At 40.8% G+C, this 27,379-nt stretch overlaps 2 protein-coding genes across 5 annotated transcripts in view; one reads left to right on the top strand and one right to left on the bottom strand.

Moving 5' to 3' along the window:
* The window catches only part of NVL (nuclear VCP like), a 74,036-nt gene extending 66,082 nt beyond the window's left edge, over positions 1-7,954 (bottom strand). For both annotated transcript variants that reach the window (XM_077813698.1, XM_077813699.1), the window contains exons 1-6: positions 7,779-7,954; positions 6,102-6,175; positions 4,176-4,228; positions 3,959-4,058; positions 2,006-2,060; positions 1,113-1,382 (exon numbers count right to left, since the gene is read on the bottom strand). In XM_077813698.1, coding sequence (XP_077669824.1) covers positions 1,113-1,382; positions 2,006-2,060; positions 3,959-4,058; positions 4,176-4,228; positions 6,102-6,175; positions 7,779-7,835 — 609 coding nt within the window. In that variant the 5' untranslated portion in view covers positions 7,836-7,954. The remainder of the gene's footprint in view (positions 1-1,112; positions 1,383-2,005; positions 2,061-3,958; positions 4,059-4,175; positions 4,229-6,101; positions 6,176-7,778) is intronic.
* A 2,323-nt stretch (positions 7,955-10,277) lies between these two features.
* Positions 10,278-26,829, top strand: CNIH4 (cornichon family member 4). Of its 3 annotated transcripts, none has more exons than XM_077813694.1 (5): positions 10,278-10,387; positions 13,122-13,190; positions 16,604-16,716; positions 25,152-25,292; positions 26,620-26,829. In XM_077813694.1, the coding sequence occupies exons 1-5, from the start codon at positions 10,319-10,321 to the stop codon at positions 26,645-26,647; spliced, it is 420 nt and encodes a 139-aa protein (XP_077669820.1). In that variant the 5' UTR covers positions 10,278-10,318; the 3' UTR covers positions 26,648-26,829. The 3 variants fall into 3 exon arrangements, with proteins under 3 accessions (XP_077669820.1, XP_077669821.1, XP_077669822.1); XM_077813695.1 differs by having other exon boundaries at positions 10,293-10,387; positions 13,037-13,190; XM_077813696.1 differs by lacking the exons at positions 10,278-10,387; positions 13,122-13,190 and adding an exon at positions 13,821-14,070.
* The last annotated feature ends 550 nt before the right edge of the window (positions 26,830-27,379 follow it).

Here is a 27,379-nt window from a genome sequence, read left to right as displayed (position 1 = left end):
AAAGTTAAGTTTGGTCACTAAAAAGAAGGTTGGGGTTTTTTATTTGTAACCAGACCTGTCTTTTTCTCTCTCTTAGTATCACTTAAATCTATGTTCCTTATCAATAAACTTATGCTTAGTTTTACTATAACCCATATCAGTGCTGTGTATTAAAGTCAGCTAGACTAACAGGCTGGCGTGTTCCCTGTCTCTTTGGAGGCAGCGAACTTGGTAATTTCTGTGACTGTCCAGTGATAGGGGCTGGATACTACAAAGAGATGTCTCTGGGGAACTCAGGAACTGGGGTTCACTGAATGCTACCTACCTGGCAGAACCTCAACCTCAAGGAGTTTGCTGGTGAGGTGGACAGAAGGGTGTGGCAAGGAGCTGTTGCACAGGTTAAGCTCCAGCAAAACTTACCTCTCTGCCTCAGCAAGGGAAACACCCAGTGGCTTATGGTTCTGGACAGCATTTTGCACTGTTTCCCCTGTCTGTCAGTTTCCCCTGTTTGTGTGGGACTTTCACACAGCAACAGGAGAAGCCATTAAAAAAAAAATTAAGAAAATGTGATTGTAAAACCACAAAAATGGGCAGGGTAACTTGGTCATGTGTGGTTCCTGAAACTATTTTTGACTAATTTTTTCCCCCAGTCTTTTAATCTTGAGTATCTCAAACATAAAGAAGGCGTCTTTAAAAAAAAAAAAAAAAGTTTGATACAGTACAAATTTGTCTTGCATAAGAACATATAATCTAGTGTTGTTTGCACCAGAACGTTTTTGGCAGCTACAATACTTATTGAAAAAAGATGGCACCAAGCAACTAAGCCAGTCTTCCATCATAACATCTTACATTTACAGAACACTTCACAAAAGTTAAAATCCACACACTGCTTCATCCACCAATGCAGCAACCTCTCTGTTGAAACACTGTAGGTGTATTTAAAAAGACAGGTTTGCATTGCCCATTAAAGGCTCAAACTTGTTTTTGTATACAATGTGCATCTTGGGGGCATGAGGAAGAACAAGTCTGTTCTTCATACTGTAGTTCAAAGTATTGTCGCATAAGGTAAGAAATGTACTAAGCCCCAGTGTATATGCCTCATTAAGTGGTATCATATTTAAAAGAGAAGCTACCTCAGAAATCTGTTTCCTTTCCTCTTCTTCCTCACACAGGTCAATTGAGAAGTTGTCTTCTTTTCTACCTGGGGTTTTATCAATAAACCATCCACCTTCAGAGATCCTAGTATCAAGTGGGGTGCCAGATGGAAGAGCACTTGTTCTGGGTACTGTCACTTGTGCAGGGGTACTGGTTTCTGTTGGCTCATTCTTCGAAGTTGCCAGAAGAGAATCAGGATCTCCTTTCCGGTATAAGGTCAGCAGAGAGCTGTTCAAGTGATTTGTGGACTGCAAAGTTTATGTATTTAAAAGAAAATTAAAAACAAAAACAATTGCTTGCAGATATCTCCCTTAGGAAGCAAACAGCCGTAGTGCGATTCTAGAGTCTCTACTCTGCCCTCTCCCCCCGCCTTTGCTATGTTCCCCTTGTTCAAAAACAGCCCCTAGCCACAGTCCTGCCTCATTCTTCCTCAGGAAATAATCTTTTTGACTCTACAAGGTCTCCAGTTGGGGACTGCTGGTTGACGTGCTCATTCTGACAAGCCACCTGAGATTTGTCAGAATGAGGGCATCAGCCAAGCCATTAGCAGTTTGGCAACCAAGGAGCAGCATGGCCAGCCAGAATGGAGGGGGCATAGCTGGTCAGAGATACTGTGGCTGGTACAACTTCTAGGATGCTGACTTTTAAAAACACCACTAGCACTGGAACCTATATTTTTTAAAAACAAGTCTCACCATAAAGAATTATATGAATTCTAAACCAAAGTTTGGGCCTTTACCAGATGGTATACACACAGCTCTGTTTTAAAACTCTTGTATATTTTAAGTAAAGAGCACAGATATATTTCATATGTGCACTGCTGTGTTCATTTCAATTGCATTATACCATACAGAGTGAAATATGGACTTACTAGATGTTCTGAGTAATCATCATCATCTGAGTCATCTGTGTAGCTTTCCACATCCCTTTAGCACAAAAGTAAGGAGGCAGAAATTATGTGTTCAACATACCATAACAGCACAATGAGACATCTGCACAACTAATAGCAGAAATATTTTTCCCCTAGGAAGATGCTAGGTTCTCCGTGCTAGGACTAGAATACTACTGTGTGTGGGACAGAGGATAGAGATAGAAAAACTCTTCTGATGGCCCTCTCCCCCATCTAAGTCTGGTTGTGGAAGGGGGAAAACCTTCCCTCCTCAGTGCTTCCACCACCAGCTGGGCTCTCTATAGTAGATGCAGCGATCCTGGTAGTCCTGAAATCAGACTTCAAAGCCTGCTGCAACAGCTCACTCAGTTCGTGTGGCTGGAGGTCTTTGAGGAACTAAAGCTGTATTTATTGTAAAATTCTGGGGCTAGAATTCAAACCAAAGATAAAAAGGTTGGAATCATGAGCAGAATACCTCAAGGGGACAAGGAGGAGAGGGGTTTTTGTAATTTTAACAAATAAAAATAGATTCTCTATTATTAGCCTTCTTTTGACTAATAGGTAACAAATTAACTGCTGAATTTGTCTTCATTAAAAAAATACTTTAAAACTTCAGTAACACACCTCAGTACATATTTATAGCAACTGAGAGAAGACATGAAATATTCATGTTTGTGTGGCAGTAATAAGGCTTAAGCAGGCTGTAGCCTCTAGAAGGTACATGATCACACTCAGAACAGCTAATGCCAGCGTCAATCCATTCATTCAAGAACAGCAATACACATACAGATTATATGGTTACTATAAAATTAAAAATTACTATAAAATTAAAAAGTTTCTCTGACTTCTTTAGCCATACGCAAACACTTGATTGAATTTGTCCAAAAGCTATACTCTAGGCTGCCTCCCCTTGATGAGTCCAGACCTGAATGAACCCAGATTATCCCTGTGCTGTTAATCCTAGAAATTAAAATGGCAGAACAGCAGTCATTGTATCTCTCCCTGCCAATGCTTGTCCTCTGGACTGTCATTACAGATATCTGCTTGCACAGGAAAACGTTAATATTTAGTAGGTTTAATAAAAAGCCAACAGACTCTTGTTTTAAAAGTGGTTTGATTACTGAAATTCAGAAGATCTGGGTATTTTGTACTGAATTCAACATACCCTGTCTTAAAAACACTGATACAAATGGCTATTACTGTCACTCTAACTGAGAGAGAGAAAATATTTTAGCACTAATAAAAAGGGAGGCATATTTTCCAGTACTTAATGCAAAGTAGTCTCTACCACATTTAAGGAGGCAAAATGTTCTAGTGGACTGTGCACAGGATTGGGAGCCAGGAAATCCAAATTCTAATCTCACCTCTAACACTAACTGGTTGTGTGCCCTTGGAAAATTCACTGAAACTCTCCATCTCAGTTTTCCAATGTCTAAAATAGTGATAACACCTGTGTGACAAAGAGGACTAGTAAGGATTTAACAGACAGACCCCAATCCTATAAACTGCCCTATCCAGGAGGAAGGTGAATCCTTCTACCCACGAGGATCCCTTTGATTTGGGGGTCTGTAGCCTTGTCTTCACCCCCCTCTCCCCCGCACACACACAAAGTGTTCTTAAATTAATTAACTTGAGTTAATCCGGGTGAAAAGGTAGTTTTAGTTTTTATGTGAGTTAGCAGGTTGAGTTCAAGTCTATGGGCCTAGTTCATTAGAATGTACCTTGAGTTAAGAACTCCCCCCGGCCCTTTTTATCCTTTTTTCCCAGCAAAGACCAGGCTTAGGAGGGTACAAGGGCCCGCCTGTGTGGAACTGCTTGCAGGATCAGGGCCTTCATAGTAATATAAAGTTTTTTAAAGATACAAAGCACCGTGAAAATGTTAAATACTGACATTGTTGTTACAGTAGTCTTAAGGCAACAAGTTTTTCCACTTACTCATTCTCTTCTCGTCTGTGTCTTGCTCTTTTTGCCACATGTTCATTCTCTAAAGCTGTTAAATCTTCAAATTCTCTCTCATTACTGATTATACCAAACACTGAAAAAAACCCAGAACAATGTAGATGGCAGCAAGTGCTCAACAACAGCGTAGTCAGTAATTCAGAGAGCTTCTTACAGCTTCTTCGTATTTCAGTCATGATATTAACAGACTTACCTTTCTCAACCTGAATTCGAAAGGCATTTCTTTTTCTTCGTCCATATTCTGCACTGAAAAACAATTGTATAGGTTAGGATCTCACTGAGGCCTTCTTTCATGTATTGTCATTCTCAATGTAGATACAAGTTTCTAAAGTGACACAATCCATCATCTTTTACACAAGTATACCCTGGAACCAGTTATGTGGAAGAGTGACTTTGGTTCGAGCTATTCCAGGCTTTTAAAAAAAGATTAGGTGTAACTCAAATGGCATCATACTAAACTCGATTTCTGGTATAAAAGGTACAAAGTGAATCACAGTGGTCTCTAGCTAGTAGCCTTCAGAAGGACATTTAGTGGATATTATGACCAGCATCATCAGCTGGATATGTAGAGCAGTGAGTGGCAATATAAAAGAAGAGACAGCCAAGAGGATTTTCATTCATAATAGGCTTGTTTGTTTTAAATCACACATACAGAGCTAGGGACTGGACAAGGATGGGTCGTTCAGCCATAGTATTATTTTTCCTTTTAGGCATGATAATGAAAAATTCAGCCCCTTTCATCATTAGCAATGAATGTGCTCTCCCAACTTCATGATCAAATGGCTGAGTTCCCTTCCACTAACAGACCATAAATTAAACATCCTCCCAATAAAGAGGCTACAAACACGGACAAAGCATCCTCCTTGCCCTCCTTCAAATTCTGCCTTAAAATTCTTTTTGCTGTGATGCATAAAAAAAAAAGAAAAACTTAGAAAAGTTAGGCAAATGATAGATTAATATCAGTACCGTCTCATTGTGCTCCCTGTCTATCTCGACTTGTTGTCTCTTGTCAATCTTCAATGGTCAGCTTTTTAGTGCAAGAACTATCTGTTATGTGTTCGTACAGCACCTAGCACAATGGCTCGTAGTCTGTGGCTGATACGTGCCAACAATATGGTGCAATTGCAAAAAAGGCAAATATCCTTTTGGAGTGTATTAACAGGAGTGTTGTACACAGGTACAAAATAGCAAGTGTGAATAATCGGGATGGAGAGGTGGGGGATAATAGGGTCCCACATAAGACAAAGCCCCTAATATCAGGATTGTCCTGATAATATCGGGACGTCTGGTCACCCTAGTTGTACATAAGCCACTGGAAGTAATTGTTCTGCTCTACTAGGCACTGGTGAGGCCTCAAGTTGAATACTGTGTTCGGTTATGGGCACCATTCTTTCATAAAGATTGAAGAGAGTCCAGAGGAAAGCAATAAAAGTGATGATAGGTCTAGAAAACATAACCTATGAGGAAAGGTTAAAAAAATGGGAACATATACGTTCAACAAAAGACAACTTATCAGGTACTCCCTCATCCTTCAAATATATTAAGGGCTGTTTTAAAGAAGATGGTGATAAATTGTTCTCCATGGCCACTGAAGGTATCAGGACAAGACAATCTGTTTAATCTGCAGCAAGGGAGATTTAGAGTAGATATAAGAAAGATATTTCTAACTATAAGGATAGTTAAGTACTGGAATAGGTTACCAAGGGATGTTATGGAATCCTGTCAATGGAATATTTTAAGAACAGGTTAGACAAGCAACTGTCAGGGATGATCTAGGTATACTTGGACCTGCCTCAGTACAAGATGGACTAGAGGACCACTCAAGGTCTCTTGTGCCCTACATTTCTATAATTCTCTGTGCTACTGCAATATAAGTAAGTTACTAGATATGTCAGCCAAACAGAATCTTGCAGTGAAAACAATTTATTTTGATTGTACTTCTTCCTTGATCAGTGATGTACTAAGCAACTTTCAATCCCAGTTTATAATAAGGGTAATTCAGAACTGTCATGAGAAATACATTTACATTTTTACAAACAGATATGCAAATACATATTACTATTTCTATTGTTTATTTAAAAAAACAAAACAGAATGCAAGGATTAAGTTTTTTGCTCACCTGTAAGTTTTCTGTAAATCAGCTGCTAAAATTCCAATGTCCACGTATCGGCCACATTTATTACTGCTTAGGTACTGAAATGCAGAGTTTATAGAAATGAAAAAAATCTTTTTGCTGAAGTTATTGACCTTCACAAGTTATCATAAAAGAGAAAATTTAAACTGAAAAATCTAAACAGTTTGAATTTGTTTTGCACAAAGTTATCAGATTGCTAAATAATTTGACAGGAAACTATTAACTATTTTAAAAAAACAGGAGTACTTGTGGCACCTTAGAAACTAACAAATTTATTAGAGCATAAGCTTTTGTGGATTCTATGCATCCGATGAAGTGGGCTGTAGCCCACGAAATCTTATGTTCTAATAAATTTGTTAGTCTCTAAGGTGCAACAAGTACTCCTGTTCTTTTTGCAGATACAGACTAACACGGCTGCTACTCTAAAACCTGTTATTAACTATTTACACAGCCAACCGGCCACATTTACTGGGAAAAGTAGTACATTATATTTGGAGGCCAAACTAACTGTTGTCATTAATTGGGGCAACTCCATAGACTTCAACCAACAGAACAGTGATACTCAGATTGGTTAATAATTAAATCACACATATGTGCTGCAAAGAGCTGCAGGACACACATTAGGAAGCACAGTTTAAGTCATTAAGCAATCAGGATGCTTTTACTATCTTACAAACCAATTAAGTTATAAACTTGCACTAAGTTATTAACTTACTTCCTGTGAAACTAAAAACTAAATATGTCCCCCCTCATATTGTTTAAATATGATTAGTACTATAGTAAATGAAACAATACATTCACACTTCTGTGGCTCTTTTCAGTAATGATAGCTAATTTGGCTGCTGAAGCTAGGTCTGAGTATCACTGCAACTGCAATAAAGGAAAGATGGTCCTGCAGCCAAGGCACTGAACTTGGAAATGGAAATCATGGGTTCTATTTCTGCCTCTACTAAACTTTCTGTGCAACCTCATTTCTGTGTGTCTCAGTTCCCAGTCTGTAAGTTGCAGATTATAATTTAACACCTAATAGGGGTGTTGTGAAGATAAATTCATCTTTGCAAGGCGCTTGGGGGGGTGCCATAGAAAGTATGTGACTCAAATGCTATAGCATTACACCAGCTTTTATTCGCGACTTTTAGTCTGACCTATTTTCACAATAATCACACCCTCACATGGATCACCACCACCAACTCCAAAGGACTTGAGAGAAACCACTGCTTCCCCTCCCTCAAATCAATAGCTGCCTAGCTCTCTCGGGTTTTCTAAAGGCACCCATTACTGTGCGATTGCAGCTCTCTCTGACGGGGGGGGGGGTGCCCAGCTGGTGTAGCCCCAGGAACAAGGTGACAACTTGCATGGTTGCATGGAGCCCAAGGACCGCGCCCAGCGTGTTTTACAGACACACACACACGGCGCGTGGCGCTGGGATTGGCCCCGACAAATGACACAGCCGCTCCCCGCCCCCAGACCTAGGGCCCGCGGAGAGCCGGGTCTGTCGCGCGGAGCGGCGGCGGCGGGCTGCCCCTGCTTTGCGTTCAAGGCAACCCCTCAACCGCCCTGGAGGAGCGCGCGAGGGAACCGCGGGGAGGGGGGGGGGGGCGCGTGACTTGGCTTCCCGGGGCTGGGGACCGGCAGGACCAAGCGGGGGGAGGGAATCTGCACCTGCTTGATTCGCTGCTTCAGGCGAGGGTCCGTAAAACTCCCCGCGCGGCCCCGCATGGCCCAGCGCCTCCGACAGCTCTCGCCAAGCGAACCGAGGCTGCCCGCGCCGGGCGCCGCCTAAACCCTGCGGACGCGCCCCCAGAACGAGATCAACCCAGAGAGCCACTCTCGAATTCTATGCAGGCACCCGTCTAGCCACCTAAACCACCAACAGAAGGCCCCAGTCAAAATACCGCAACTTTATTGGCACTCCTGGTATTACAAACAAGACCTGTTCTGCGCTAGGGATCCCCTACGGTGCGTTTCCTGCATAGCAGGCGCCCCCGTCCCGAGACCCTCGGCTGCCTGGGGCTTTCTCACCATTCTGCCTTTGGGGCTGAAGATTCCTGCCTGTGGTGTGAGCCAAGCCAAATTCCTTCAGGCATTTTGCATTTATATCGTTTCGCTTCAGCGTAGGAAAGCCCTGTCCAGCCATTGGCCGCTCACTTCACCATTACTGAAGCTGCAGGCATAAAACTTGCCTTGTTTTGTAGATCCCATTCAGCCGTGGACATCAGCTATGTCTTTTTAAAGTCAGGCACAACAAGTTGGTTGTATTGTGCTTACACTGAGGACCCAACAAAGAACAGCGTTTCAGTTAAAGCCATGCCAGAATCAGTCTGTCAATGGCAGGTTATTATTTATTATTGGTGTTATCACAGTGCCTAGGAGCCTTATGATTAAGCCAAGTAAATTAAATGCAAAGTTTAGGCATCAACACAACACTAAGTTTTACAAGTCTAGCATGCAAGTTGGATGTTTCCAATCCTTTCCCCCCTCCTCCTGGAACTTTGACACAATGTTGTCTTGTCCGCCTTGCACATACTGCAGGTAGTATTATACATTTCTGTTTCTCTTGTTAAGTATGTTATTGAAATAACAAAATGTGCACACATAGCCCAGTTAGTAATGCAATAAGAACCTTAACTTTAGGAATGCCCTAACTTTCATGGGTTTTGTTTTATTAATGTCACGAGCATTAAATGTAAAAGTTATTATTTTAAATCCTATGCTAACCTCCCTCCACCCCATTTTCCCAGCTGTGGCAGCTATTAGGATTCTGTGCTTTCTCCTGGGAGAAGGAAGTGGGTGGGTTTGGACTGGGGTCCAGGATTCCTGGGTGGGAGTCTGGGGGAGATGTGCTACTGGGATTCTATTCTGTGTAATGACAGGTTTCAGAGTAACAGCCGTGTTAGTCTGTATTCGCAAAAAGAAAAGGAGTCCTTGTGGCACCTTAGAGACTAACCAATTTATTTGAGCATGAGCTTTCGTGAGCTACAGCTCACTTCATCAGATGCATACCGTGGAAACTGCAGCAGACTTTATATATACACAGAGAATATGAAACAATACCTCCTCCCACCCCAAGGTTCCTATCCCATCCTCATCAGCACAGTATCCCAGCCCCTTCCAGCAATACCCTATAGTGCGTGACACTCTCACAGACCTTGGGAGACAGGCCAGTCCTCGCTTACAGACAGCCCCTCAACCTGAAGCAAATACACACCAGCAACTACACACCACACAACAGAAACACTAACACAGAATGAAACCCTGCAACAAATCCTGGTGTGAACTCTGTCCGCATGTCTATTCAAGGGACGCCATCACAGGACCTAACCACATCAGCCACACTATCAGGGGCTCGTTCACCGGCACATCTACCAATGTGATATATGCCATCATGTGCCAACAATGCCCCTCTGTCATGTACATTGGCCAAACTGTACAGTCTCTACGCAAAAGAATAAATAGACACAAATCAGACATCAAGAATTGTAACATTCAAAAACCAGTCGGAGAACACTTCAATCTCCTGGGACACTCAATAACAGACTTAAAAGTGACTATTCTTCAACAAAAAAAAGCTTCAAAAACAGACTTCAGTGAGAAACTGCAGAACTGGAATTAATTTGCAAACTTGACACCATCAAATTAGGCTTGAATAAAGACTGGCAGTGGCTGGGTCACTACAAAAAGTAATTTTCTCTCTGTTGATAGTCACCCCTTCTTATCAACTGTTGGGAATGGGCCACAACCACCCTGATTGAATTGGTCTCATTAGCACTGACCTCCCACTTGGTAAGGCAACTCCCATCTTTCCATGTGCTGTATATTTATACTTGCGTACTGTATAGATTCAGTCCATGCATCTGATGAAGTGGGTTATAGCCCATGAAAGCTTATGCCCAAATAAATTTGTTAGTCTCTAAGGTGCCACAAGGACGCCTCCTTGTTTTTAGTATATGTCAGGTGCGGGATTTTCCCAGCCTCTTCCCAAAGGATGGGTCCAAGCCTCCGTTCCCAGCGGGCCACCACCTCACCGCCCTGGGCAGCCTTTGCAGGCCGAAGGAGGGAAGTGAAGACTACACTTCCCAGCATGCCGCGGGGTGAGCTCCCGAGGGGGCGGACACTATAGCTGCAGACGGTGGGCGGGGTAGGAGGAGGGGAGCCGGAAACGGCAGTATACGGTGGCCCGGAGGCAGGGCGGCGGCAGCGGCATGGAGTCCGTCGTATTCGTCTTCTCGCTTATTGATTGCTGCGCTCTGATCTTCCTCTCCGTGTATTTCGTATCCTCTGGGCGAAGGGGCTGGGGAGGGGGCGGCGTGTCGAGCAGAGCCGGGGGTGCTCGCGGCGTGGGGCGGCACCGGGGCGGTAACTCCAGGAAGGGGGGGCTTGGTGAGGGATAAGGGGTGCTACCCCTCCCCCGGGGTGGGGGGGGGAGGAGGAGGAGGAGGAGGGCTGGGGTATCCCGGGTTGGGACACTCCCGGGGTGGCATGATACCCGGGGGATGGGGGTTGGAAGGTGAGTAGCTCCTAATTCTGCGGGGACATGTTTAAGCCTAAAGGCCTGATTTCATTGAAATGTTGTTTTAACAGTCAGGAAAGCAACATCTGTAGATGTTGGGGTTTGTCAAATCCTGTTTTTGCAAAATCTCATTTGGGGCCGAAGTTGTTTCTCTGATATAGTTATTCTGTTGTTTGGATGAATAATGTGATAGTCATCCTTGTGAATTTCTCTGTGTTTTTGGGAATGATTTGCTAGTAATTTACATAGGATCTTTTAAATCGCACATTTGTCTCTCACTGTTGGCTCTCTACTTTAATTGGAGGATGAAGAACAATTAGTTAAGGATTTTAAAAAATAATTTGTACAATAAACATGGATGTTCCTCTGTCATACACAGATTTGGGTTCTGTTGCAATTTCATCATGATACAGCACATCTGGCATAGCTATCTAACAATAATCCATGAAGGTGCAGAAGATTCTGATTGTTGCTATGACTAAATGTACAAATCACTTACCTGGGTGTTGAACTGAACTCTGCTCTCCACAGAATTATCTCCCTAGATACATGAGCATTCAAAATACTTGTGAATTTTTGTCAGCCATTAGTTTCTTCTGAAACTGCTCGGGTAAAAAGGAAGTTGGAGAATGTTGCTAGGACTCAAAAAGGCAGTAGAGGAATAAGCTGTTACGTGAAAACATTTCTATAACACAGAAGAATGTGCAAAAACATGGTTCAGTAATGAAAGCATGCAGTATCCAATCCTCTAAATACAGAATTTCAATTAATTGCAATATGCTGCTTACACTCATAGTCCACATAAGGAAAAGCACACTGTGCTGATTCCATATAGTTCATGTTATCCTGATAATTGGATTTGGGGGAGGAGAGGTGCGCTAAAGTGTTGTTTTAAATCTCAAAAACCTCTAAAAGTTTGAGAAACCTTTGTAATCCAATGTTCTCTGGATTCTGTGGATGTCTTATTCTGTTGGAAATGTGTTCTTTGTGTTAGTATGCCACTAGTTCCTGGTTGAACTACCTTTGTAATTCTCCTTACACAAGGTTTCTCTAATCGCTCTTGTTTATTGTTTTATGGCATTGTTAGGATGCAAAGGGCACTGGGTCTTCATTAAAATCTCTCTTCTTGTTTCATCATGACACACAAACGATGGCCTGAAGGGTTTTGTTTCTAAGGTAAATCAAAACCGGAAAGCCTTTAAAAACATCAGGAATATCAAGTGTCTTGTTTTTGCTGGAGAGCTTGAGTATGAACTTTCATACCTCATTTGGGGAGAAGTGGGGGTTTTTTTCAAAGAGAATTTTTCTGACTAAAAATCCCTTCTCTCTTCTGGAATCAGTTTCTTTTGATAGCATCCCACTTGTTCTCCAGCCGAACATAGAGAAACCTGACATTGCTGCTAATTTTTTTTTAAAATAGCAGAACTAATGTTTTTAAACCTTTCAGGTGACTTTGTATGTAAAAGAACAAAAAAGTGCACATTTTTCTTCCTTCACAGATTATCTTTAAATAATAGTTCTGATATTAAAAGCACCTCTTGTTTTTCTTGTGGAGTAATGTCATGATTATACACGTCAAAGTATCCATCACCAGAGCATCTGGGCACTATTTATAAAATAAACATTAGTTTGCATTTTTCTAGCACTTTGCATTGGGGATCTCAAAGCACTCACAAATGTGAACTAATTATAACTCTCGATACCCCTGTCTGATGGTAGTATTCTCAGTGAGTTAAGAAATACTGTATTTGTTTTCAGTTATAAGCATAGGTGCCAACTCTGTGGGTGCTTGGGGCTGGAGCACCCACGGAGAAAAATTGGTGGGTGTTCTGCACCCACCAGTAGCTCCCCACCCCAGCTCGCCTCCGCCTCTTCCCCTGAGTGCACTGCCGCATCCTGCTTCTCCCCTGTCCCTCCCAGCGCTTGTGCTGCAAAACAGCTGTTTCGCGCAGCAAGCACTGGCAGGGAGGGGGGAAGAGGAGGAATGCGGCGCACTCGGGGAAGAGGCAGGGCCGGGGCAGGGATTTCGGGAGGGGCCCAATGGGGCAGGGAGAGGCCGGGGCTAGTAAGGGGCTAAATTCAATTGATGTCAGAGGGACCATTTGTATAAATAAGTGTCGTAGGACAAGGCCCAGGAATGGAAACTGCGTTGAGAAATAAGCAAGCTCTGGAGTTCCCTAATTTGTGTTCAGTGTGTTGAAGCACTTGGCCGACAGTCATTAGTAAAAAGCATTGTGAGATCACTTGTGTGCTGACTCCACTGTGTTCCACATCTTTTCCTCACACACGTGATATAGTAAAGAGAATAAAATAGGACAATAAATGTAATTTACCTCAAATGTAACTGTGACAGTTTTGCTGTAACAGAAAAGAGTGTCCCAGTTAAAGCCTTAACTCCTCTGTCCTATAGTAACGATGTACCTAATTACTGTGAGAGTTAAAATATAGCTTTGAATTACTGTATGACAAAAGATGTTCCTTATCTTGGACTTCAGATAATAACACTATCAGATTTGGAATGTGACTATATTAATGCAAGATCTTGCTGTTCAAAACTAAATAAAGTAAGAAATCTTATGTTGCATTTAATTTGATAAAACTCAGTAGATCCTGTGTCCTACCATTGGAAACAATAGGGGGTGCTGTGAATCTCAGAATGGTGATGGGTGTTGCTTTTTCTTTTCCCATGCCTTTCTCTCACCTCAACTCCTAGAATGAACCTTTCTCCTATGTCCAACAGTGTGAACTGTGAGGCATTCCCCCTGTCCCTGGTGCTTTTGAGGCAGACCAATAAATTGGCCGTATACGTGCAGCTTAGGCAGCACTTTGCTTAGAATCTCTAGATTCTCTGCCTCTATCTCTGGGGATGAGGCAGACCAATTGTGACATGGTTTTGTGATCTTTCTAATGCTTTTTAGTTACTTTATTAGAAATCTGGCTATAATTCTTGGCCTTTTTTGACCAGAGCAGTTCTCAGGCCTTGTCTACCTGAGAAATTGTACCATTTTAACTAAATCTGCTTAGAAACTGACGTAGTTAAATTGGTATGTTCCTCTTGTGTGGACATACTTATTTTGGTTTGAGTGGCATAAGATTAGGTTTGGCAGAATTCAGGAATTTTTGAATTTCAACAGATAATATTGATTATTTTTAGCCTTTATCAGTTTTTATCATTTTTAAATTTTCAGTTTCACAGTGAGGCTCCAGCATACTCTCTACACAGCCACGGGGCTGATGACAGCAGAGCTGCAGGGGGCTCCCTGCACAGGTGTGCAGCCCAGAATGCCAGATCCCTGTGGGTTCTAGGGCAGGGGAAGCTGCGTTTGCTGTACGGAGCAGAGACCCCTTGGAGGGACCACAGTGAGGTGGATGAGTACTTGACTGTACGGGAGGCCACCCTGCTGCTGAATGGCTCCTGCCTAGAGATGGCCTCCTGCTCTTCTGGTTGGTGACTATAGGGGGCCTCTGCCTGGTCATATAGCAAAACCCAGATACCAAATCCCTGTGGTTGCTAGGTGTGGTAAAGGCTGCATGTACTTATTTCTGTCAATGGATTCCCCCTCCACCCCCCCCCATTTCTGTATGTTAAGTGAAATCAACATTTACAGATCACAAAAGATTTAAATTAAATCCTCCTGATGAAGATTCCCAACTTGAGATAAATCTGTATAAGGCCCTTTTACACACAAGTGTGTCCACTGGAGAGGGTTGCTCCAACTTAACTAAATCAAGTTCTAAGCCATTGGTACCATTTTTCCATGTAGCTCAGGTCTGAGACACTGATCTACACTTGTTGAGGTGGGTCACTTTTCTTGCTTTGGGTGGTTTTACATTGTTGATAGATTTGCTGCCTATTTTCTGAGCCCTGGGGGTACTGTTGTTCTCCGCAAATCAAGATATTTTGTCAGAGACTGTATCAAATTGAACAAACACCAAGGAGTGGGCTAATTGCACTGTAACCAGGGCAGCATGAAGGAAAAAAATAAATAAAAGGATTGATTTGTCAGTTTTCTGGGTTTTGAGATGGTCCCCACCTCTGTGGACACACGCTACATTTTGTTCACATTGTGTACATTTTACTTGTTCAGATGTCCATTATCCAAAGTGATAACTAGTGATTGATATTAAATATGTGTCACTGTTTGTGCATTCATGTGTGTGGTTTTTGGTTTGTTTGTTTTTTGTTTGTTTGTTTACTGGACTCTGAGTAGAGAATCTGAGAACTTTAAAAAGTTATTTCATAGTAAAACATTTTTCAAATATCAAATGATGGGAAAAAATCAAACACAGTTACCGATTTAGATAAACCTATTTCAGATCAGTTGAATGTGTCTCAATTACTCCCCCTTCCCCCCCCCCCCAAGAGTTAAATAGGTGAAGGTTACACTTTTGGTGAATTGACTTGTATGGACAAATAAGCAAATCCTCAAGTGTAGGGAATCATTTTGCTGAGTAAATACTTCTAATGAAACTGATAAAATGAAGAACCTGACTGTTCAACCTCCTGTGGCACTTTTCCCAAAAAAGTGGGTTTGTGACTCATGTCCTGTCCAGATTTCATTACATTCTACCTACCTAAATCCCATGCTCCTTGCAGTTGATCTAGAATTTAATATTCTTCTTTTTCTGCCTTAAATTGTTGTGTAGTGTAGCTGTGTGCAAACAGCTATTGTGTTTCACCCCAGAATGTGATGCATTTCAGTGGAGCTGAAGCGATTCATATAGTTGAGTGCTATGTAGGTTCTTTCTCTGGCTTATCACCATGGTATCTGGATAAAAGGCGGTATATACATAGATCTCTAATACAGTGGGGAAATGTTTCCAGAACTCTTTCTTTAGACAAACAGGGTAGATTTTGATTTAAATTACTTCAAGTTAAATATTTTAATCATGATTTAAATCTGCCTGCAGGAAATCAATTATTTAAAATCAAGATTTTAATTATGTTTTGCATTTGTAAGTTTTTCTTTCCTAAAGTAAGGTTGATTCTCATTGATTAGTAACCACTCAAACATGTTGATTTCCAACTAAGTATATCCTTTTTACCCTAAATTGGAACTTCTTTTTGCTAACCAGGAGGCTACACTATTGTCTATATACATATGTTTAAACAATTATACAGTTTAACATATGTATATTATCAGATTCTTAATTTTTACTTTTCATAATAGAAAATGGGAAATGATGCGTTTCTTATTCACTAGATTTTGTGTGTGTGATTTATATGGATGGAAATTGGAATTTAACTAAAAATGCTCAAAAACAGCATTTTAGTTAAATAAAACTAATAAAGTTATCTTACATGTGCTGGAAACATAAGAAAAAAGTTTATCAGAACACGTTTTGCATCTTAAACTAACTGATTTACTTACCAAAGGAAATGTTATCTGTAGTTAGTGAATTGAAGTGATTGTTTCTGGTCACCATGTGCCTCAAGATTTTAGAACTAGTAGATCTCATCTTGCACCTATTTTTTATTCATATATTGGAAGAGGAAAATAAGCTTTCCTGCTTTTTCACTTCCAAGTGGTTTCTCAACTTTGAATGAAGTAGTCACTAGTTGAGTAAACTGAAATGAAGAAAACATTCTCTGCAACTGCAGAAGAAGCTGGTGTAGCACTTCCAACAAACTTTGCTTCCAGGTGCTTAACCAGGGACTTCCACCAGTTCAGTACTTTGATTTTCTTTAAAACTTTGGCAGCAAACATTGACTGCCTAATATAATCAATTAAAACCATATGCTAAATAAAAAAAAATAGTAAATTTAAGCCTTTACATAGTTTGTCATCATTGCAAATTTAATTTTAAAACCCCCTTTAATTCTAAAAAAGAAATCTGATTTTAAATTTTTTTTATCAGTTTTTATCCACTATGTGTACACATCGAGGTTTTGACATAATTACACTAAGGGTTGGTTCCTTTAGGGGGCGCACTCTGTGTAAATGTTTAAACTTCTGTCATATTTCCTTTTTTGCAGTGGGTGCTCCCAGAATTGATTGGCCATACTATTGTCACTGTATTAATGCTTATTTCATTGCACTGGTTCATCTTCCTCCTTAATTTACCGGTAGCAACCTGGAATATATATAGGTAAGTGCACAGGATTTTATTTTCGTGTTCTCTTGAAATTTCACTACTTTCAGACTCGAGTTTGAAGATAAACTGTATGTTGTCCCAGTACATCGTGACTGGATATTTCATTTATATCCTTGAGTTGTTTAATTCACTGTAGGCGCTTTTGAAACTGTTCACAAATCTGACCTTTTTAAAATTTCCCATTTAGCCCAAAAGTTTAGAAAATTGGCCTCTCTAGCGCTTTTAGGTGAAAATGTAACAAAGTTTGAGAATTTTAGATTCTTCAGTCTGTTGTTTTGTTGTAAAATTTATAATGACAAAGTACCTTGCTACTGTGAGTCAGCCTCAGGTTTTCAAGGATATAATGGCTTGAGCCTTTGAAAATAGTAGCATGTTAATGGAGTGAAATACTGAAAGCTCTGGTGCCAAGATGTTTCCTCTCATTGCTCTGGTCCTGTGTCCCATGCCCATGTGCTTGTTAGATTCCCCTCTTTCAGGTTTCACCCCTCACTTTAAAATCTCACCAAGAGATGGTGTAAAGACAGTTCTTGTACTGTTGCAACTATGTGGGTATAGTGATACAACCTCTGTCGTGGATGTTGTTGTACTGGTATAAAATTTACAGGAATAAGCAACACTGATATTGGCACCGTTAGGGTATATCAGTGTCCATGCAAGGAGGTTGTATTGCTTTAACTATTAATTTCTGCACCAATATTGTTTATAACAATTCAAAGATTGTATAGATGAGGCCCTAGGTGCTACACTTGGCTATGACTCTTCCCTTCTCTCTACCTCTGTCCAAACTTCCTGTTCATTGCTTCTTTCACCTCCATTGTCCACTCTCGATTTTGTGCCATCTGTGCTGTCCATTGTGCCTTGAACAGCCTGCCATTTTGTGTATCAAGCTCCATCTACCTGTCTTAAATGTGTGTGTTTAAAAAAAAAAAAAAAAAAAAACACCCCACACCTATAGCATAAAGCCCTCTCTCCATTTTGTGTGGTGTGTACTAGTATTGCTGCATTTTTGAACTGGAAACTCTTTAGGACAGGGACCTGTTTCTCTCACTTGTTCGGTTGCTGTACAGAGAAAGTGTACACTAATGTCACCATATTAATGAAGAACATGAGCAAGATCCTTGCAAACCACCATTAACCTTCCTCCAGAAGCTACCTGTAAGATGAAGTGCATGTGGCCAGAAGACCAAATGCTTATCATTTAGTTGTATAATGTTTAACTCAGAGAAGCAATTCCATATTGTCATGAAAGATAAGTCAGAATAATTATGCTTGAGTTGTTTTTAGACAAGACATACAAATTTGTTATTGCCCTTGGCTCATAGAAAAGTGCCAGTCAGCCCATAGCATTTGAGTAGCATGAGTCTCTAACTTGTATACAGTACCTCCCTTGTATCTGTGTACGTAGACTGCATTTGGCTGTGAAGTGTCTTGTGGTATAAATGCATGAAAGATGCTACATAAACTAAGTGATATTGCTCAAAAAGACTGTTTACCTTGGTAACTGACTAATTTGGGTTAGACTCTTTCTGCAGCAAGGCTGTACTTTTTCTTGCAAGACTTTCTGGGGGCGTTCCTCGGGGTTTTGAAAATCCCTCCTACTTATTTCCCCTTTGAATAACTCAAAGGTATTGTAGTGTCCCAGTCTCTGGAAGAAAATTTAAAGTAGCCTGTCAATGTCGCTCCTTGTTGGCAAGTGGAGGCTATAGAGAGCAACACAATGCCTGCCCTCCCCATCTTTAATAAAAGAAACAATTCTCAAAGGCCATTTTGAATAGTCCGATTAAGTTTAATTATTAGATGTCAGTCACCCAGAAGTAATAGACCTTCTGAACACAAATATCCAGGTTTATTTTTTTCAATTTTAATTTACAGCTGGTATGACAAATTTAATGTAACAATTCGGTTCTGCACTTCTCCTTCCCCTGCAGGTCAGAATTACAAACTGCGTTTTTAATATCACCTTCCGTCTGAGAATCTTGGCATCCTTTACAAACACTAATAAATATACCCAACAACGCTGTCAGTATGTAACTGAACCATTTTACAGGTTAGCAAATGGAGGTGCAGAGAAGTAAATGACTTGGCTGATGTCACACGGAAAGTGTGTGGTATGGGTAGGGATAGAATCCAAATATGGTCCCCGCCACTATCTGTCTGTACAGGAAATATTGTATTGAGATGAACAACAAAAAATGCACGGGTCTGTCAGAATACATTTAGGAAGAGTTGTGGGAGTTTCCATTTGTGAAACTAGGATTAAATATTAAATCAATCCATTTATGAGCATGAACTCTAAACTGCTATCGTCAGAAAGATTACTTAGAATCTTCTTTCTGAGCTAATGACATTTCAGAAACCAAGTTCTGACCTACAACAAAATTACTGCACCTGCAGGAGTTCTGAGTGGTGCCAGACTATCCGTTTCACCCAGAGCTGCGTAGAGTACAAAACAAACAACTGAAGATGTCTTCTTAGCTTCCTTATGATCTTAGCAAAACTGTGCTCTGTTAAGAGGCTGGTCGCCAGGGTGAATGTTCGTGTGGACAAAGTTAGGGTCATGTTGTCTTTTTGTTTTTTTAATTCCCCTTGAAATCCTGTATGTTAGGATTACCACACAAATAGCATGGAAGTTTGTCACGGAGTTCAGTGAGCCAAATTCTGATATTTATATTGAGTAGCATCTCACTCCACAAGTAGTCCCATTAATTTCAGTGAAAGTTTCATAGAGTCAGAGATGATCTGACATGAATAGGGTTATTCCAGTGTGCCCCAGTGGGGTCAGATGCAGGCCTATACTGCTTAATGAGGCTGAATGTGAGACAGCTTTACAGGAACAGAGTTGCTTGAGGCAACAAAGGGGGGAGATTCCCAAGATTCCAGGTGGTCAGCTATTTAGAAATCCTACCTGATCTCCTTGTTCAGGGTCTGGGATATGTAAGATATGGTCACTTAACTTTCAGTTCCTCTACTTTTTGCAGGATAGCGGTGATACTTTTTACAGCAGTCTCAAATGAGGCACCATTTGGGGCTTCTGTAGTAACACTCTGCTTTCAGTACCCAGTTTTTCAACTTAAATGGACACAGTTAACTTGAAATCTAACCACTTTCAAAAAAAGTGAAATATAAGTAGTAGTAAGCGCCACAGCTGCCCAAGTAACCCTACCAATCGTGGTGGTGGTGGTAGTAGCATGTTTTTCTTCTCTGGTGATGTGTGAAAGACCCCACACAAACAAGCTAGGAAACTCGGAGCACGTCTATATGCAAAGGTCCTTCAGAGTTAAAGTAAAGCAATTGAAAAATGGTGAAAATACTTATTCAGTTATAAGAAAAGGAGTACTTGTGGCACCTTAGAGACTAACCAATTTATTTGAGCATGAGCTTTCGTGAGCTACAGCTCACTTCATCAGATGCATACCGTGGAAACTGCAGCAGACTTTATATATACACAGAGAATATGAAACAATACCTCCTCCCACCCCACTGTCCTGCTGGTAATAGCTTATCTAAAGTAATCGTCAGGTTAGGCCATTTCCAGCACAAATCCAGGTTTTCTCACCCCCCCCCCCACAAATTCACTCTCCTGCTGGTGATAGCCCATCCAAAGTGACAACTCTTTACACAATGTGCATGATAATGAAGTTAGGCCATTTCCTGCACAAATCCAGGTTCTCTCACTCCCTCACCCCCCTCCAAAAACCCACCCCCATACACACACAGACTCACTCTCCTGCTGGTAATAGCTCGTCCAAACTGACCACTCTCCAAGTTTAAATCCAAGTTAAACCAGAACATCGGGGGGGGGGGTAGGAAAAAACAAGAGGAAATAGGCTACCTTGCATAATGACTTAGCCACTCCCAGTCTCTATTTAAGCCTAAATTAATAGTATCCAATTTGCAAATGAATTCCAATTCAGCAGTTTCTCGCTGGAGTCTGGATTTGAAGTTTCTTTGTTTTAAGATAGCGACCTTCATGTCTGTGATTGCGTGACCAGAGAGATTGAAGTGTTCTCCGACTGGTTTATGAATGTTAGAATTCTTGACATCTGATTTGTGTCCATTTATTCTTTTACGTAGAGACTGTCCAGTTTGACCAATGTCCATGGCCGAGGGGCATTGCTGGCATATGATGGCATAAATCACATTGGTGGATGTGCAGGTGAACGAGCCTCTGATAGTGTGGCTGATGTTATTAGGCCCTGTGATGGTGTCCCCTGAATAGATATGTGGGCACAATTGGCAACGGGCTTTGTTGCAAGGATAAGTTCCTGGGTTAGTGGTTCTGTTGTGTGGTATGTGGTTGTTGGTGAGTATTTGCTTCAGGTTGCGGGGCTGTCTGTAGGCAAGGACTGGCCTGTCTCCCAAGATTTCTGAGAGTGTTGGGTCATCCTTTAGGATAGGTTGTAGATCCTTAATAATGCGTTGGAGGGGTTTTAGTTGGGGGCTGAAGGTGACGGCTAGTGGCGTTCTGTTATTTTCTTTGTTAGGCCTGTCCTGTAGTAGGTAACTTCTGGGAACTCTTCTGGCTCTATCAATCTGTTTCTTTACTTCCGCAGGTGGGTATTGTAGTTGTAAGAAAGCTTGACAGAGATCTTGTAGGTGTTTGTCTCTGTCTGAGGGGTTGGAGCAAATGCGGTTGTATCGCAGAGCTTGGCTGTAGACGATGGATCGTGTGGTGTGGTCGGGGTGAAAGCTGGAGGCATGCAGGTAGGAATAGCGGTCAGTAGGTTTCCGGTATAGGGTGGTGTTTATATGACCATTGTTTATTAGCACTGTAGTGTCCAGGAAGTGGATCTCTTGTGTGGACTGGACCAGGCTGAGGTTGATGGTGGGATGGAAATTGTTGAAATCATGGTGGAATTCCTCAAGGGCTTCTTTTCCATGGGTCCAGATGATGAAGATGTCATCAATATAGCGCAAGTAGAGTAGGGGCTTTAGGGGACGAGAGCTGAGGAAGCGTTGTTCTAAATCAGCCATAAAAATGTTGGCATACTGTGGGGCCATGCGGGTACCCATAGCAGTGCCGCTGGTCTGAAGGTATACATTGTCCCCAAATGTGAAATAGTTATGGGTAAGGACAAAGTCACAAAGTTCAGCCACCAGGTTAGCCGTGACATTATCGGGGATAGTGTTCCTGACGGCTTGTAGTCCATCTTTGTGTGGAATGTTGGTGTAGAGGGCTTCTACATCCATAGTGGCCAGGATGGTGTTATCAGGAAGATCACCGATGGATTGAAGTTTCAGGGTGAGAAAACCTGGATTTGTGCTGGAAATGGCCTAACCTGACGATTACTTTAGATAAGCTATTACCAGCAGGACAGTGGGGTGGGAGGAGGTATTGTTTCATATTCTCTGTGTATATATAAAGTCTGCTGCAGTTTCCACGGTATGCATCTGATGAAGTGAGCTGTAGCTCACGAAAGCTCATGCTCAAATAAATTGGTTAGTCTCTAAGGTGCCACAAGTACTCCTTTTCTTTTTGCGAATACAGACTAACACGGCTGTTACTCTGAAACCTATTCAGTTATAGGCATCTTAGATGTTGCTTGTAACAATAGGTTTAAAAAAATTGTGATTTTTGTTTTTAGTAGGCAACCCTTTAAAACTTAAACAAGAATTAAGAAACTTACTTTAATGCAGCACTGAAATGCTTTCATTTCTAGTGAATTCTAATAGGATCTGAAGCCTCTCAGCCCTCCTTTGCCTCAAGGTTTTATGCCCTGTAGGAAAATCTAATACAAGCCTGTGCCCCTAAGATGGCAGCTCCATGTCACGAGTGGAGGTTGTGAAGCACTGACATGTATTTCTAGGAACAGTATTGGCAACTTCTTTGCTATATTTATTTATTTATTTATTTTATTTATTTAGTGCTCTTAATATGTCACCTAATTACTGCAATTTTTTTTTTTTTTTAGAAACTGACTCCAAATAACAATAAATAACTCAAAATTCTACCAGCTTTAATTTAAAATTGCATCTCTTCCTGTTTTGTGTGTCCCAAACCCTCCAGTGAGGGCAGCAGTTCACACATTTACCTCAAAGGCAAAGCAGGTAAAGAAGTGTGGCATTCATCTGCTAAGCAGTTTAAGAAAATGATGCAATATGTTCCCCATGGAAGAGGCACTACCAGGATATGTTTCATACGAGCACAAAGTTCATGTTCTTTGCTTTATTTAATTGAGGCACCACAAAGTAAACTGGAAAGTAACTTTCGTCTCCAGCTTTTCACTTACTTTAATGTTAGGGATTACTTGTAAAAATAAAGAAACAATTAGCCAACATTTATTTTTTTAAAAATTTAAACAAGAATAAACTTGCATTCAAACACTGAAATTCTTTCATTTCCAATTGTTTCTAATGAGACCTGCATTTTCTGTGTCCTAATCTGCCTTATGGCACTTTGATCACAGATGAAGTGAATCAGAGAAATAATATGGAGTGGATTTCTTTCTTTTGTCCTGGCTGTATTCTGGTTGAATTTACTCTGGAGTTGCATGGCTTATTAATGCTATGAATAGTCTCTCTCTTTGCTGGCAATATCTTTTCCCCTATGTTTGGTAAGGTAAAGGGGGAAAGCTTCTCGGTACCATGATAGGGAAGCCAAGTTTCTCTTGTATGCAGAGGCAAACGAAGGTTGTTTTGGATTTACACTTCTGAGATCAGGAAAAGAGGGCTCAGAGCAGGAGCTTAATAAGGATATGCCCAACTAGTCTTTCTGTTACTTCTAGGAAAGTAGGGCTGAGGGGCTATCCAAACTGGATATTAATCTGGGTCATTTGAGGTAAGGGCTGCAGTCTTGGACATATTCAGACTGGTCTTGTAATGGAAACACAGTCAAGTAAAATGTAATGTCAGGTGAAAATACTTGTTTGATATTCATATGATGCTGAAATTTATTTTAGTGGCTTTATTCAGGGTTGAATTTTTTTGCTTTTTGGTAACTATGCTGAGTCTCTGATTTTGTTTGTTCTTTATCCTGGGGCCACTCAATGTCTGTCTCAGACCCCAAACTAAAAATATTTGAATTTGTCTATTTCTTATCAACTGACTTTCCTGTTCCCCAGCCTAGCTGTTTAAATCAACCTTGGGGAATTTCTAGTTTTTACTAGACACTGAATAACCTTTTTAATGGCTTTACCACTTTTAAACAAATGGAATAGCTGCTCCAGCAAACACACAGATGCTTCAGATTCTGCCTGCCTAGGAAGTGGGAGGCCAGGACTTCTGTCTCAAGTTCTGAGTGGTAGCATGAACCCAGCTTCTGCAGGAGAATTGCAGAAATATAAAATAAAATCAGTGCTTTGATTAGTATATTCCCCTTCAACCATTTTGGACAAATATAGGTGACTTTGTCTTTGAACATTCTGGCATAGCTGGTCAGATGTCATCCATTACATGTTGCACTTTGCAATAGGTGGGACTTTATCATTATATACAGCAAAGCACCAAATTCTGGCCTCAAATGCTTATTACTCACTTGCACCGAAAAACATCCAAGGGGAAAATTTGGTCCAAAATATCAAATGGCACCTTGTCAGAATCAAGTAGGAGTGTAACGGTCCTTGCTCCAGCATTGTTCTCACTTGCTTCACCTCTGGAATACTGCTACCCTTTTCCTCAGAGAGAATGGATTAAATTATGATTATCTGAGTTTTAGGTTATGTAACAAAGGAATACAAAACTTAGAATTTCTCATCTCATAATAAAAATGAGCACTTCTTCTCATTCCTGCCTGCTCTCTGATTTGGTCTGTTACAAAAGGTGTTCTCTTCATTTCTATGGCACTACAGAATCAGAGCCCTCCATATATTAGTAAACGTGTTCATCACACACCTCTGAGACGAAGGGATGTATCATCCTCATTTTACAGATGGGGAACTGAAGTATGGAGAGACTGTGTATTGCCCATGGTCACACAGGATGTTTGTGAGAGATGTGGGACTAGAACCCAGATTTTGTACAGCCCATTAATAGTGCCTTAATCAGGAGAACACATTTCCTCTGACTAGTTGTATCTGGCAGGGGAAGATGCTAATTCTGCCCAGAATCCTAGCAAAACCACTAGTGTGTTTAGGTTTAAGCCTCTTCACATTAACACACCTCCTCACTTTCGTTGGGCACTTTCTCCATAAATCTTGGTAACTACAAGCAGTAAGAGAACTCATATGGAATCAGTTATTACCACTGAAACTTTAATATGTGAATGTAGGTATATTTATAGCTTTCCCATGGCCACCTATTGTCCAACTCATTTGTGGATGCAAAGATTAGGTGATATCCAATATCCTGAAATTTATGAGAACAGCTGCTTTGTACTGAATTAGAAAATGACTCTTAAAATGGGGAGCAGTCTTTGTTTTCCTTCTTCAGATGTTTCACTAAGACTTGTTTAAATACTGAGACTAAAATTATTTTGTTTTTAAACCTTTCAGGTTCATTATGGTGCCAAGTGGGAACATGGGGGTGTTTGACCCCACAGAGATCCATAATCGGGGACAATTGAAATCGCACATGAAGGAAGCCATGATTAAGCTAGGCTTTCACCTGCTTTGTTTCTTCATGTACCTTTACAGGTTAGTCTTAAATTTTGTGCAGCATAGGAACAAAGGAATTGTCATATCCCTATTTCATATCCTCTTTATTCTGCCGGTGTAACTGCATATCTATCCTCCTTCTGCAGCCTATTTAAGCTCTTTGCCCAAGTAATACCTTGTGGCAGTCAGTTCCAGGTTGAACATGCACTCTCAAAATATTTATCTTAATCAGTTTGATTTGTTTCCTTGTTCAGAAATTTATGAGTGGGCCTGACTAACTTCTAAACTAGGATGATTTAGTTTGAGGGAATCGGTCCTTCATGCACCAGCTTCTAACTGTGATGTCACATTCTAGATTATGCGGGGAAGAAGGGATTCAAGACTCCCTACTTCTAATGTAGGGGGTGGGAAAGCTCTTTTGAAAACATGCGCACAAACTCTGTAGCTGACTTAATCCATCATAAGTGAGCAGCAAAGGGTACAAATTAATTTGATTTGTAGTTCAAATTTAAAGGAAAGTAAATGGCAGAATGAGGGCCAATGGGACGGTGTTTCACTTACCTGTTATTGATAGAACTTTAGATTTTTTTTTTTTTAAAACAATTTAAAAATCTGACTTAATTTTAGTCATATCTAGCATGTCTACTCTGGGCTTATCACTTTATCTTGGCTGCAACTGCACTGGGTAGTTTCATATCTGTCTAACGGTTTCTCTCTCATATCTGGTTATAATGAAGCCTATTTTTCCTCTCATTGAAACATTTCATTTAATCTCAAATTTTCTATAAAACTTTTCAAAACATAAATCTGAGGCCTAAACTCCTCGAGCATCCTTTTTAAATTATGCTGTCCTGTGCACAGTGAGAAGGATTGTGAGTAACTACAGGGCATGTCTTTTTTTTTTTTTTTTAAGCTTTGTTCCATGTACATATGTAAATGTATATTTTTTAACCCTTACATATCTTGGAAATCTGGGCAAAGTATCTTAGTGTAAAATCTTTTGGAAGCAGCATGCAGGTGTTAAGTGGATTTAACACGGAGAATAAAAAAAGTGATAGTTAATATCTATCCAGTAAGGGAGCTACTTGGGGACTAAATTTGTTTTAATAGACATGTCTCATGCAAACCTTACCATAGGGTTGGCCAAGCTACAACTCGATGAGTTCTGTGACATAGCCACCTGCTCATTTCAAGATGGATCATTGCATGCTGGGATTTACAATCTCTGCAAATCTTGCCTTCATAATAAAGGTGAAGATGTGATCTCTGTTCTGCTTAAGCAAATGAGATGCATCCAACCATGAGGTGCTCAGAGATTTGCATATGCTTCAGTAATACACTGATTTCCTCTTTTGTCTTGCCACAGTATGATCTTGGCTTTGATAAATGACTGAAGTTGCAAAGGAACTGGTTAGTTGCCAAATTCTGAACCATCCGACTCACTCCAGTGAACAGTTGTGGAGCCAGAGACACTTTCGAACATACCTGGACTGGTGTCGTCATGCAGTATATTTTTTCGTCTTTGAATAAGGAATATTTTTGCTGTATTTTTAACATAAAATATTTTAAAAACTGACAGTTTTTGTAGCAGTTTGATTGTGTGGTATGAAAGGAACAAACAGTTATTAGATCTTGTTAGATTCAATTTTTATATGGAACTGATCTTGTAGCACAGCACCTTGCCCTCTAAAGAAAAGACAGCCTGGCTTAGCAGGTCTCTGCTCAGGCCTATACCAGTGGAAGGGCCACATCCAAATTCAAGTGCAGGTTTAATACATCTGCTCATTCATAAAGGCCTTTTGTAAGTGCCTCTGACTGTCGAGTTGTCTGAAGATCTATTTTGGAGCCCTGTAGTGGACAGTGCACGCTACAGGCTGGAGCTCCAGAGCAGCTTGTACCCACATGGATCTTTTATCTGCTTAGAGCTATTCCATGAAACAGCATTATGATGAAAGTAGCCTTTTTTAAAAAAAAAAAAAAAAAAAAAAAGACACTTCCATTATCTTATTTTCTGTATGGGGTAAGGCCCCAATAGCAAAAGCGATCCTGCTCTATGCTCTAGTGTAAACTTATCTGTCTCAACCTAAGAGAAACATGAATGATTCTTTTCCCTTACACTCTTGCTA

Source organism: Eretmochelys imbricata, chromosome 3 (genome assembly GCF_965152235.1).
Source record: "Eretmochelys imbricata isolate rEreImb1 chromosome 3, rEreImb1.hap1, whole genome shotgun sequence".
NCBI lineage: Eukaryota > Metazoa > Chordata > Testudines > Cheloniidae > Eretmochelys > Eretmochelys imbricata.
Note: the sequence above shows the minus strand (reverse complement) of the source record. Positions and strands in the feature narration are given on the sequence as shown.